This window comes from Hyla sarda, chromosome 11 (genome assembly GCF_029499605.1).
Source record: "Hyla sarda isolate aHylSar1 chromosome 11, aHylSar1.hap1, whole genome shotgun sequence".
Classification (NCBI taxonomy): domain Eukaryota; kingdom Metazoa; phylum Chordata; class Amphibia; order Anura; family Hylidae; genus Hyla; species Hyla sarda.
In genome coordinates, this window is record NC_079199.1 from 104,857,730 (window position 1) to 104,870,716 (window position 12,987).

At 44.4% G+C, this 12,987-nt stretch overlaps 1 protein-coding gene across 8 annotated transcripts in view; it reads left to right on the forward strand.

The window, feature by feature from the left end:
- Nucleotides 1-6,502, forward strand: part of AQP10 (aquaporin 10) — a 29,850-nt gene extending 23,348 nt beyond the window's left edge. For all 8 annotated transcript variants that reach the window (XM_056546507.1, XM_056546511.1, XM_056546512.1 and 5 more), the window contains 3 exons: nucleotides 4,095-4,213; nucleotides 4,753-4,970; nucleotides 5,089-6,502. In XM_056546507.1, the coding sequence (XP_056402482.1) occupies nucleotides 4,095-4,213; nucleotides 4,753-4,970; nucleotides 5,089-5,299 (548 nt within the window). In that variant the 3' untranslated portion in view covers nucleotides 5,300-6,502. The remainder of the gene's footprint in view (nucleotides 1-4,094; nucleotides 4,214-4,752; nucleotides 4,971-5,088) is intronic.
- The last annotated feature ends 6,485 nt before the right edge of the window (nucleotides 6,503-12,987 follow it).

Consider the following 12,987-nt stretch of genomic DNA (forward strand, 5'->3'; position numbering starts at 1 on the left):
GTGCACCCCCTCCAGCCACCGACCCCTCAGGAACATCACAGTCCGCACCCCCAGTCCGTGCCCCAACATTATCACAATCCACACCCCCAGTCCGTGCCCCAACATTAGTGCTCTGCTCCATCACCCCATCACCTTCATACACTGGTAAAAGTCCAATGTCCTGCTGATGTACTGGGACTTCTGGGACTTGTGGTGCCTCTGTTGGTCTCTGCTCCTGCTCAGGCCCAGCTGCAGGTTCCTGTGGCTGTTGTTCCTCGCCATACTTGCATATGTCCCCATCCTGGAAAGAGAACCGTGCCGGCTGTATGAGGGGTCTTGTCCCTTGCTGGGGCTCCTCCGGGGTGATGTCCGGTTCTATATCAGGTTTGGAGTCTGCTTCAAAGTTCAGCCTGTAGTTGGAGAATCGTTCCTGGTTCTTATACGTCTCTGCCAGTGGCCCCATCTTTACCAGTATACAGTCCATCTCCTTTACAATATCTGCGAGCTCAATGCTGAGTGTGTACAGTCTCTTATCATGTAGAGTCTTATACTGGGGATTTGCAGCCTTTAGCATATACACTGAGTCAATCTGCATGTGCAGCATACCCTTCAGGTGCTTGAGCTCCTCCATCCTCCTCACCAGAGCAGGGATCTCCTCCGCCAGCTGTAGCTCTGGTGCCCGGGCGGTCTCTTTGCCCTGCTGGTGGGGTTTGGGCAGTCTCTGAGGCTCCTTGAATGTATCAGACCCATGAGCAGCTGTATCAAGGTCTCTGGCCTGGGATCTGGTGCGGCCTGAGCGGGTCATGCTGGAGACCACATCTTGTTTCTGAAGGTTCTCTTGCAGTGTTTGTCTCTCCAGTGATGTCCTCCTGTGTCTCTGTGCTGGAGAGTGGAGCTGCACACCTGCTGCATATGATCCACTCTGCCCCAGCTCCTGTGCACCATCATGGCCTGGAATAGCAGACTCTGGGTCTCTTACAGAGGTTTCTTTCTTGGAGTCTCTTGGTTGTTCACCAAGCTGAGAGCCTTGGCCGGCCGACTGTATAATATCACACTCACATACACTTGCTGCTTCTTTCTTTACTTTACTCACATCCATGTCTTTACTTTCTTTCTTTGCACTTGCAGTGCTTCCATGCTGAGGACTTCTTTGTGGAAAATCCACTTTAGGATTTACCTCCATATCAGAAAGAGCATTGGAGTTTTCATCCAGTGTAGGCCGAGAAGCCTGGGCCTTGCTTGGGGAGCTTCCCCGCCCAGGGTGGCCCCGCCCTGGGCTTGCTCCAGACATGAGGAGAACCACAGACACACAACCTCACAGCTAGGAGGCAGTATTATAGTAGTTATATTCTTGTATAAAGGAGGCAGTATTATAGTAGTTATATTCTTGTATAAAGGAGGCAGTATTATAGTAGTTATATTCTTGTATATAGGAGCAGTATTATAGTAGTTATATTCTTGTATATAGGAGCAGTATTATAGTAGTTATATTCTTGTATATAGGAGCAGTATTATAGTAGTTATATTCTTGTATATAGGGAGCAGTATTATAGTAGTTATATTCTTGTATATAGGAGCAGTATTATAGTAGTTATTTTCTCTTATATAGGAGCAGTATTATAGTAGTTATATTCTTGTATATAGGAGCAGTATTATAGTAGTTATATTCTTGTATATAGGAGGCAGTATTATAGTAGTTATATTCTTGTTTAAAGGAGGAAGTATTATAGTAGTTATATTCTTGTATATAGGAGGCAGTATTATAGTAGTTATATTCTTGTATATAGGAGCAGTATTATAGTAGTTATATTCTTGTATATAGGAGCAGTATTCTAGTAGTTATATTCTTGTATATAGGAGCAGTATTCTAGTAGTTATATTCTTGTATATAGGAGCAGTATTATAGTAGATATATTCTTGTATATAGGAGCAGTATTATAGTAGTTATATTCTTGTATATAGGAGCAGTATTATAGTAGTTATATTCTTGTATATAGGAGCAGTATTATAGTAGTTATATTCTTGTATATAGGAGCAGTATTATAGTAGTTATATTCTTGTATATAGGAGGCAGTATTATAGTAGTTATATTCTTGTATATAGGAGCAGTATTATAGTAGTTATATTCTTGTATATAGGAGCAGTATTATAGTAGTTATATTCTTGTATATAGGAGGCAGTATTATAGTAGTTATATTCTTGTATATAGGAGGCAGTATTATAGTAGATATATTCTTGTATATAGGAGGCAGTATTATAGTAGTTATATTCTTGTATATAGGAGCAGTATTATAGTAGTTATATTCTTGTATATAGGGGGCAGTATTATAGTAGTTATTTTCTCTTATATAGGAGCAGTATTATAGTAGTTATATTCTTGTATATAGGAGCAGTATTATAGTAGTTATATTCTTGTATATAGGAGGCAGTATTATAGTAGTTATATTCTTGTATAAAGGAGGAAGTATTATAGTAGTTATATTCTTGTATATAGGAGGCAGTATTATAGTAGTTATATTCTTGTATATAGGAGGCAGTATTATAGTAGTTATATTCTTGTATATAGGAGCAGTATTATAGTAGTTATATTCTTGTATATAGGAGCAGTATTCTAGTAGTTATATTCTTGTATATAGGAGCAGTATTATAGTAGATATATTCTTGTATATAGGAGCAGTATTATAGTAGTTATATTCTTGTATATAGGAGCAGTATTATAGTAGTTATATTCTTGTATATAGGAGCAGTATTATAGTAGTTATATTCTTGTATATAGGAGCAGTATTATAGTAGTTATATTCTTGTATATAGGAGCAGTATTATAGTAGTTATATTCTTGTATATAGGAGCAGTATTATAGTAGTTATATTCTTGTATATAGGAGCAGTATTATAGTAGTTATATTCTTGTATATAGGAGCAGTATTATAGTAGTTATATTCTTGTATATAGGAGCAGTATTATAGTAGTTATATTCTTGTATATAGGAGGCAGTATTATAGTAGTTATATTCTTGTATATAGGAGGCAGTATTATAGTAGATATATTCTTGTATATAGGAGGCAGTATTATAGTAGTTATATTCTTGTATATAGGAGGCAGTATTATAGTAGTTATATTCTTGTATATAGGAGCAGTATTATAATAGTTATATTCTTGTATATAGGAGCAGTATTATAGTAGTTATATTCTTGTATATAGGAGCAGTATTATAGTAGTTATATTCTTGTATATAGGAGCAGTATTATAGTAGTTATATTCTTGTATATAGGAGGCAGTATTATAGTAGTTATATTCTTGTATATAGGAGGCAGTATTATAGTAGATATATTCTTGTATATAGGAGGCAGTATTATAGTAGTTATATTCTTGTATATAGGAGGCAGTATTATAGTAGTTATATTCTTGTATATAGGAGCAGTATTATAATAGTTATATTCTTGTATATAGGAGCAGTATTATAGTAGTTATATTCTTGTATATAGGAGCAGTATTATAGTAGTTATATTCTTGTATATAGGAGCAGTATTATAGTAGTTATATTCTTGTATATAGGAGGCAGGATTCTAGTATTTATATGAGTTTTCCTTTGTATAGGAGACTATGTTAGCGTCTCCTGTCTTAGCTTTCTCTTAGTGACTGTTCTTCTCTTATAGAACACGCCATTGAAGATTTGATGTAAAAACAGGAAGTGGTTTCCGTCTTCAGTTGGATATGAACTTTTTCTCTTCATTCACTATAATGCTTCCTCTGTAAATTTCTTGTTCTTTATTTCACAGGATGAGATTTATATTATGCAGAAATCGTGTACCCTATATTGTATACCCTATGGAGAAGAATTATCAAAAACCTGTCCAGAGGAAAACTTGTGGAGTTGCCCATAGCAACCAATCAGATCGTTTCTTTCATTTTTGAAAAGGCCTCTGAAAAATTAAAGAAGCGATCTGATTGGTTGCTATGGGCAACTCAGCAACTTTTCCTTTGGACAGGTTTTGATAAATCCCCCCTATATCTTTAGTTCCATTCACTGATGTCTTTTCCAGACAATAAGATTCTAAGACTTGTCCTGGAACATTTGGTAAATAAAATCCCCCACTTTTTCCTTTCTTACATCAGACGCCATTCATCATTACACCAATGGTAACCTAACTGTGTATGGACCCAGAGAAACGGCCTCCATATTCTCCACGTACCCGGCCCCATATCTAAGCATAAGGAATGGCTTTTTGGATCAGGTATCTTCCATCTATCCAGATTGTGTCTGGTTTTCTTCTTTCCTTCCAATGTCTTCTCTCTCTTGGTGTTACACAGGGAGACCCCCGGAATAGTCGGCTTATGCCCCATTACAATGTAGAATCAGAGAGTCAGGGAGACCATTTTAGTGTTTTTCTGTACAAAAAAATCAAGCAAAAATGCATAAGCCATATGTAAGAGGAGACAGGACCTCTACCATCCGCTAACTCTCTTCCTACAAGGATCATGATTAAGGCCACCCATCCTCAATACTTAGGAACAACCATTGGTGCCATGTTGTATGCCGTGGCTTGGAGTCTAGGTTGGCTCCCCAAAATAGTCAGGGGTGCAGGGAGATCAAGTACGCAAGTGTGATATCAATAGACTGTCCACACCAACAGGGTCCCCAAACCTGGGAAACATTGGCACCTACAGCCTTTTGAGCACTGATTCTACTTGTCATCTTATCCGTCTTCTGCTCCTCCTCTGTTCTTCACCATTTCTGTCATCTCCAGGGATGTGACTTCTGCCTTTCTTACAGGTGATGGGCACCGCCATGCTATTGATTGGGATCCTGGCCATCTGTGACTCTAAAAACAAACCTGTTCCTAAAGGACTAGAACCGGTTGTTGTCGGCATGTTGGTGTTTTCCATTGGTCTGTCAATGGGAGCCAATTGTGGATACCCCATCAACCCAAGCCGAGACCTGGGGCCACGAATCTTCACTTATGTGGCTGGATGGGGGGTGGATGTGTTTAGGTGAGTGGCTGACTGTTTGTCTATGGGGTTATATATTCCAGTCCAGCAGGAGATGGTCCACCACACTTCTTTTGGCAATCTGAGTGGTAACCTTGTCTTATACGTTTCTTTCATGCAGAGCTGGTAACAACTGGTGGTGGGTCCCCGTGGTGGCGCCATGTTTTGGAGGAGTTCTTGGTTCTTTGATCTACCAGCTTTTAGTAGAAATCCATCATCCTTTTAAGGACACCAAAAACGAGGAAGAAGTGAAGGATATCCCACCCGAAAAGGGGAAAGAAATTCCAATATTCACTATAAATATGGACCGTTCACTCTCACACCGGTTATAGATTTTCGGTGACTTCGAGCAGTGAAAGGATTCATTGTAAATCCCCTGGTGGTCTAGTGTTGATCAGGCCAATGGTAGGTTTAGGGTATGTTCACATTACGGAATTCCGTGAACAGAATTACGCGCTGAGAAAATAAACATCAGTGTGAAGGGGTTTCCAAGAGACCCGTTCACACTGCGGAATTTCAGCGGCGGACAATTCCGCTGCTGAAATTGTTCCGCGCAAAAACAAGAATTGTTTGCAATCGGATGTAAACAGGCCTGCAAGGGGCTCATTCCTCCCAGCATAAATTATAAAGAAAATTCCAACCAATGAAAACAATATAGTTTACACTATTGGAAAAAATGGGGGTGCCTAAAACGTAACTTTTACTCAAGTCGCTTAAAACCACACCAAAATCAAAGTGCATATAACAATGCCATCACCTTAAACCTTATGAAAAAATTTACCACATTTCATACCACTATTGAGTGGTTATTTGTATCCACAATAATAATTGCACATGTCCTACGCGTTTCTGCTCAGATGTTGAGCATCATCAGGGGACTAGCACAAACTGCATATGAATATTATAGTTATAATCTAAAAGTATGAAATATTGTTATAGTGGCACCCGATACACAGTGCCTCCTATAAAAAAAAGTTCTGCGCAAAGAAAGAACATGTTCATTCTTTGCGCGGAAGTCCACGAACACTGCATAGCCATCAATGGTGACGGCGCAGTGCCGTGCAGTCCTACCGCCGAAGTATTTTGGCAGTGGCCGCCAGAATTGAATCTCCGCTCCCGGAATTCTGCAAGCGGAGATTCCATTCACAATCTGTAGTGTGAACATACCCTTAGGGTGCTCCTGGAAGTCCTGTACTTAGAACCCTGGGCAATATCCAAGCCCGCCACCCCAAACACTGAGCCTGCCGCCCCAAACCCTGAGCCCACTGCCACATATACTGAGCCCTGCTGCCCCAAACACTGAGCCCGCTGCCCCCTGAGCCCACCGCCCCCAAATACTGAGCCCACTGCCCCCAAATACTTAGCTCGCCGCCCCCCAAACACCGAGCCTGCTTCTTGTTTCTGTGAGAAACCAGATTTCTCAAGGAACAATTACCAAATAATCATGTTGAGAACGAGAAAAACGCTTCAGACAGATCAGACATCATCCAGTATGTATATATGACACATAAGCTGCTTGTTTTATTTGTTGTGACTTTTCAAATCCATGATTTTTTTTATTAAAACTTTAAAATAAAAAAATAAAAATATATATATATATATAAAAAAAAAAAAACTTTTACCGTTTCTCATACCAACTGTCACGATGCCGGCTGGCAGGTAGTGGATCCTCTGTGCCAGAGAGGGATGGCGAGGACCGCGCTAGTGGACCGGTTCTAAGCCACTACAGGTTTTCACCAGAGCCCGCCGCAAAGCGGGATGGTCTTGCTGCGGCGGTAGTGACCAGGTCGTATCCACTAGCAACGGCTCACCTCTCTGGCTGCTGAAGATACTGAAGAAAGGCGAGGTACAAGGGAGTAGGCAGTAGCAAGGTCGGACGTAGCAGAAGGTCGGGGGCAGGCGGCAAGGTTCGTAGTCAGGGGAGATAGCAAAAGTACTGGTACACAGACTATTAAACACACAGGAACGCTTTCACTGGCACTAAGGCAACAAGATCCGGCAAGGAAGTGCAAGGGAGGAGACTAGATATAGCCAGGGAACAGGTGGGAACCAATTAAGCTAATTGGGCCAGGCACCAATCATTGGTGCACTGGCCCTTTAAGTCTCAGGGAGCTGGCGCGCGCGCGCCCTAGAGAGCGGAGCCGCGCGCGCCAGCACATGACAGCAGGGGACGGGAACGGGTAAGTGACCTGGGATGCGATTCGCGAGCGGGCGCGTCCCGCTGTGCGAATCGCATCCCCAACGGCCATGACAGAGCAGCGCTCCCGGTCAGCGGGACTGACCGGGGAGCTGCAGGGAAAGAGACGCCGTGAGCGCTCCGGGGAGGAGCGGGGACCCGGAGCGCTAGGCGTAACAGTACCCCCCCCCTTAGGTCTCCCCTTCTCTTTATCGGGTAACTGCCTCCCCTGGGATGAGGACACCGGGAAAGGATGGAGGGATTCCTCAACGGCAGGCAGAACCGCAGGAGTAGGAATGGGGAGAGAGGGCAGAGGGCGGGACCTGGCACGGGGCAGTGTGACACCAGGACGAGGGCCATGAGGGGACACAGAAGCTTGCCTGATGGAACTGGGAGGGGGGGAGGGGCATTTCCTGTTGCAGGCAGAGTCCTTAATGACCTTAGGGGGACCAGATACAGGAGGAACCACAGAGTTACGGCAAGGGTTACTGGGAACCGGTTTTAGACAGTTCTTGGAACAAGAGGACCCCCAACTCTTGATCTCCCCAGTGGACCAATCCAGGGTTGGGGAATGAAGTTGAAGCCAGGGAAGTCCAAGGAGAATTTCCGAGGTGCAATTGGGGAGGACCAAAAGTTCAATCCTCTCGTGGTGAGATCCGATGCTCATAAGAAGGGGCTCCGTGCGGAAACGTATGGTACAGTCCAACCTGGCTCCGTTGACCGCGGAAATGTGGAGTGGCTTGACAAGACGGGTCACCGGAATACGGAATTTATTCACAAAGGAGTCCCGAATAAAATTCCCAGAAGCTCCAGAGTCCAGGCAGGCCACGGCTGAGAGGGGAGAGCTGGCTGAAGTGGAAATCCGAACAGGTACCGTGAGACGTGGAGAAGCCGACTTGGCATCAAGAGACGCCACACCCACGAGAGCTGAGTGCGAGCGTGCGTTTCCCAGACGTGGAGGACGGATTGGGCAATCCACCAGAAAATGTTCAGTACTGGCACAGTACAGACAAAGATTCTCTTCCTTACGGCGATTCCTCTCTTCCAGGGTCAGGCGAGACCGATCCACTTGCATGGCCTCCTCGGCGGGAGGCCTAGGCGCAGATTGCAGTGGAGACTGTGGGAGAGGTGGCCAGAGATCTAAGTCTTTTTCCTGGCGGAGCTCTTGATGCCTCTCAGAAAAACGCATGTCAATGCGAGTGGCTAGATGAATGAGTTCATGCAGGCTAGCAGGAGTCTCTCGTGCGGCCAGAACATCTTTAATGTTGCTGGATAGGCCTTTTTTAAAGGTCGCGCAGAGAGCCTCATTATTCCAGGATAGTTCAGAAGCAAGAGTACGGAATTGTATGGCGTACTCGCCAACGGAGGAATTACCCTGGACCAGGTTCAGCAGGGCAGTCTCAGCAGAAGAGGCTCGGGCAGGTTCCTCAAAGACACTTCGAATTTCCGAGAAGAAGGAGTGAACAGAGGCAGTGACGGGGTCATTGCGGTCCCAGAGCGGTGTGGCCCATGACAGGGCTTTTCCAGACAGAAGGCTGACTACGAAAGCCACCTTAGACCTTTCAGTAGGAAACAGGTCCGACATCATCTCCAAGTGCAGAGAACATTGCGAAAGGAAGCCACGGCAAAACTTAGAGTCCCCATTAAATTTGTCCGGCAAAGACAGGCGGAGGCTAGGAGTGGCCACTCGCTGCGGAAGGGGTGCAGGAGCTGGCGGAGGAGATGATTGCTGAAGAAGTTGCGACTGAAGTTGGTGCACAATGGTGGACATTTCTGACATCTGGTGGGTTAGATGGGCGATCTGTCGGGCTTGCTGGGCGACCACCGTGGTGATATCAGAGGCAACTGGCAGGGGAACCTCAGCGGGATCCATGGCCGGATCTACTGTCACGATGCCGGCTGGCAGGTAGTGGATCCTCTGTGCCAGAGAGGGATGGCGAGGACCGCGCTAGTGGACCGGTTCTAAGCCACTACAGGTTTTCACCAGAGCCCGCCGCAAAGCGGGATGGTCTTGCTGCGGCGGTAGTGACCAGGTCGTATCCACTAGCAACGGCTCACCTCTCTGGCTGCTGAAGATACTGAAGAAAGGCGAGGTACAAGGGAGTAGGCAGTAGCAAGGTCGGACGTAGCAGAAGGTCGGGGGCAGGCGGCAAGGTTCGTAGTCAGGGGAGATAGCAAAAGTACTGGTACACAGACTATTAAACACACAGGAACGCTTTCACTGGCACTAAGGCAACAAGATCCGGCAAGGAAGTGCAAGGGAGGAGACTAGATATAGCCAGGGAACAGGTGGGAACCAATTAAGCTAATTGGGCCAGGCACCAATCATTGGTGCACTGGCCCTTTAAGTCTCAGGGAGCTGGCGCGCGCGCGCCCTAGAGAGCGGAGCCGCGCGCGCCAGCACATGACAGCAGGGGACGGGAACGGGTAAGTGACCTGGGATGCGATTCGCGAGCGGGCGCGTCCCGCTGTGCGAATCGCATCCCCAACGGCCATGACAGAGCAGCGCTCCCGGTCAGCGGGACTGACCGGGGAGCTGCAGGGAAAGAGACGCCGTGAGCGCTCCGGGGAGGAGCGGGGACCCGGAGCGCTAGGCGTAACACCAACAATGTAATAACCAACTCTAGACTGATATCACTGCTCTCTATATCCTGGTGATTGTGTGTATATGTGTGTGTATATGTGTGTATATATATATATATATGTATATGTGTATATATATATATATATATATATATATATATATATATATATATATATATCTCCTGGTGATCTGGTGTGTAGTACTGATCACTATAGTAACCTCTCACCAGTGATGTATATAGAGTGATATGACATTTTTCAAGAAAATGAAGTATTTCTCACAGAAAAGGATTGCAGTAACACATGATTTGCTATACACATGTTTATTCCCTTTGTGTGTATTGGAACTAAACCAAAAAAGGGAGGAAAAAAAGCAAATTGGACATAATGTCACCAAACTCCAAAAATGGGCTGGACAAAATTATTGGCCCCTTTCAAAATTGTGGAAAAATAAGATTGTTTCAAGCATGTGATGCTCCTTTAAACTTGCCTGGGGCAAGTAACTGGTGTGGGCAATTTAAAAATCCCACCTGAAAGCAGATAAAAAGGAGAGAAGTTCACTTAGTATTTGCATTGTGTGTGTGTGTGTGCCACACGAAGCATGGACAACAGGAAGAGGAGAAGAGAACTGTCTGAGGACTGGAGAACCAAAATTGTGGAAAAATATCAACAATCTCAAGGTTACAAGTCCATCTCCAGAGATCTAGATTTGTCTTTGTCCACAGTGCGCAACATTATCCAGAAGTTTACAACCCATGGCACTGTAGCTAATCTCCCTGGGCGTGGGCGGAAGAGAGAAATTGATGAAAGGTGTCAACGCAGGATAGTTCGGATGGTGGATAAGCAGCCCCAAACAAGTTCCAAAGATATTCAAGCTGTCCTGCAGGCTCAGGGGGCATCAGTGTCAGCACAAACTATCCGTCCACATTTAAATGAAATGAAACGCTATGGCAGGAGACCCAGGAGGACCCCACTATGGAGGAGACCCAGGAGGACCCCACTGCTGACAGAGACATAAAAAAGCAAGACTACATTTTGCCAAAATGAACTTGAGTAAGCCAAAATCCTTCTGGGAAAACGTCTTGTGGACAGATGAGCCCAAGATAGATCTTTTTGGTAAAGCCCATCATTCTACTGTTTACCGAAAACGGAATGAGACCTACAAAGAAAAGAGCACAGTACCTACAGTGACATATGGGGGAGGTCAGTGATGTTTTGAGTTGTTTTGCTGCCTCTGGCACTGGGGGCCTTGAATGTGTATAAGGCATCATGAAATCTGAGGATTACCAATGGATTTTTGGTCGCACTGTACAGCCCAGTGTCAGAAAGCTGGGTTTGCGTCCGAGATCTTGGGTCTTCCAGCAGGACAATGACCCCAAATATACGTCAAAAAGCACCAGAAATGGATGGCAACAAAGCGCTGGAGAGTTCTGAAGTGGCAGCAATGAGTCCAGATCCAAATCCCATTGAAAACCTGTGGAGAGATCTTATAATTACTGTTGGGAAAAGGCGCCGTCCAATAAGAGACCTGGAGCAGTTTGTAAAGGAAGAGTGGACCAACATTCCGGCTGAGAGGTGTAAGAAGCTTATTGATGGTTATAGGAAGCCACTGATTTCAGTTATTTTTTCCAGAGGGTGTGCAACCAAATATTAAGTTAAGGGTGCCAATAATTGTGTCCAGCCCATTTTTGGAGTTTGGTGACATTATGTCCAATTTGCTTTTTTTCCTCCTTTTTTTGGTTTAGTTCCAATAAACACAAAGGGAATAAACATGTGTATAGCAAAACCTGTGTTACTGCAATCCTTTCCTGTGAGAAATACTTAACTTTATAGAAAAATTTCTGGGGTGCCAACATTTACAGCCATGACTGTGTGTGTATGTGTGTGTATATATTAGTGATATCACTGTTCTCTATATCCTGGTGATCTGGTGTGTATACTGATCACTATAGTGACCTCTCCCTATACTCCCCTGAGCACTTCCCTCTTTCTACTGCTAATACATCTCCCTGTACACCCATGAGCACTTCCCTCTCTGCTAGTAATACCTCTCCCTGTACCCAAATTCCCCCTACTTCTAATAACTCTCTCTATACACCCATGAGCACGTATGTAATGATAGAAGAGGTTGGGTCCCTGGTGGGCTTACTCTTGGGCTGTGTGTTGAGCAATCCCCAATATATGATGACAGAAGAGGTCGGGTCCCTGGTGGGCTCCATCTGGGGCTGTGTGATGGGCAGCTCCGAGGATGTAATGATAAGAGTCTGGGTCTATAGAAACATAGAACATAAAATGTTTGGGAAGATTCAGCCCATCTATTCTGCCCAACAATATTATGAATAGTCTCTGGCCCTATCTTATATGAAGGACAGCCTTATGTATATTCTTATCTTATATGCAGGATAACCTTATGTCTATCCCTATCTTATAATGTATATTCTTATCTTATGTGCAGGATAACCTTATGTCTATCCCTATCTTATATGAAGGATAGCCTTGTGTCTATCCCTATCTTATATGGAGGATAACCTTATGTCTATCTCTATCTTACATGAAGGATAGCCTTATGTCTATCCCTATCTTAAATGGAGGATAGCCTTATACCTATCCTTATCTTATATGGAGGATAGCTTTATGCCTATCTTATATGAAGGATAACCTTATGTCTATCCCTATCTTATATATCTTATTGTATTGTGCACAGTACTCCGAGTGAGGTCCCACTAGTGCTCTGTACAGCGGCATGAGCATTTCCCCCTTTCTGCTGCTAATACCTCTCCCTATACACCCATGAGCATTTCCCCCTTTCTGCTGCTAATACCTATCCCTATACACCCATGAGCACTTCCCTCTTTCTACTGCTAAAACCTCAACCTATACACCCATGAGCACTTCCCTCTAATGCTAATACCTCTCCCTGTACACCCATGAGTACTTCCCTCTACTGCTAATACCTCTCCCTATACACACATGAAGACAGGAGGAAAATCAAACATTAAAAAAGGGGTTTGGAACGAGCGCTACTGCTGTTGAAGAAATAAATCAGGAGGCCACGGTAGTACAGGACAGTTTATTGAAGTTCAAGTAAAAGGACAACGCGTTTCGGCACTAGCAGGTGCCTTCCTCAGGTCCAAAAAACTATTGAAGCATAGCGTCCTGTAGCCTGTGTAGTGCTATGCTTCAATTGTTTTGTGTACCTGAGGAAAGCACCTGCTAGTGCCGAAATGCGTTGTCCTTTAACTTGAACTTCAATAAACTGTC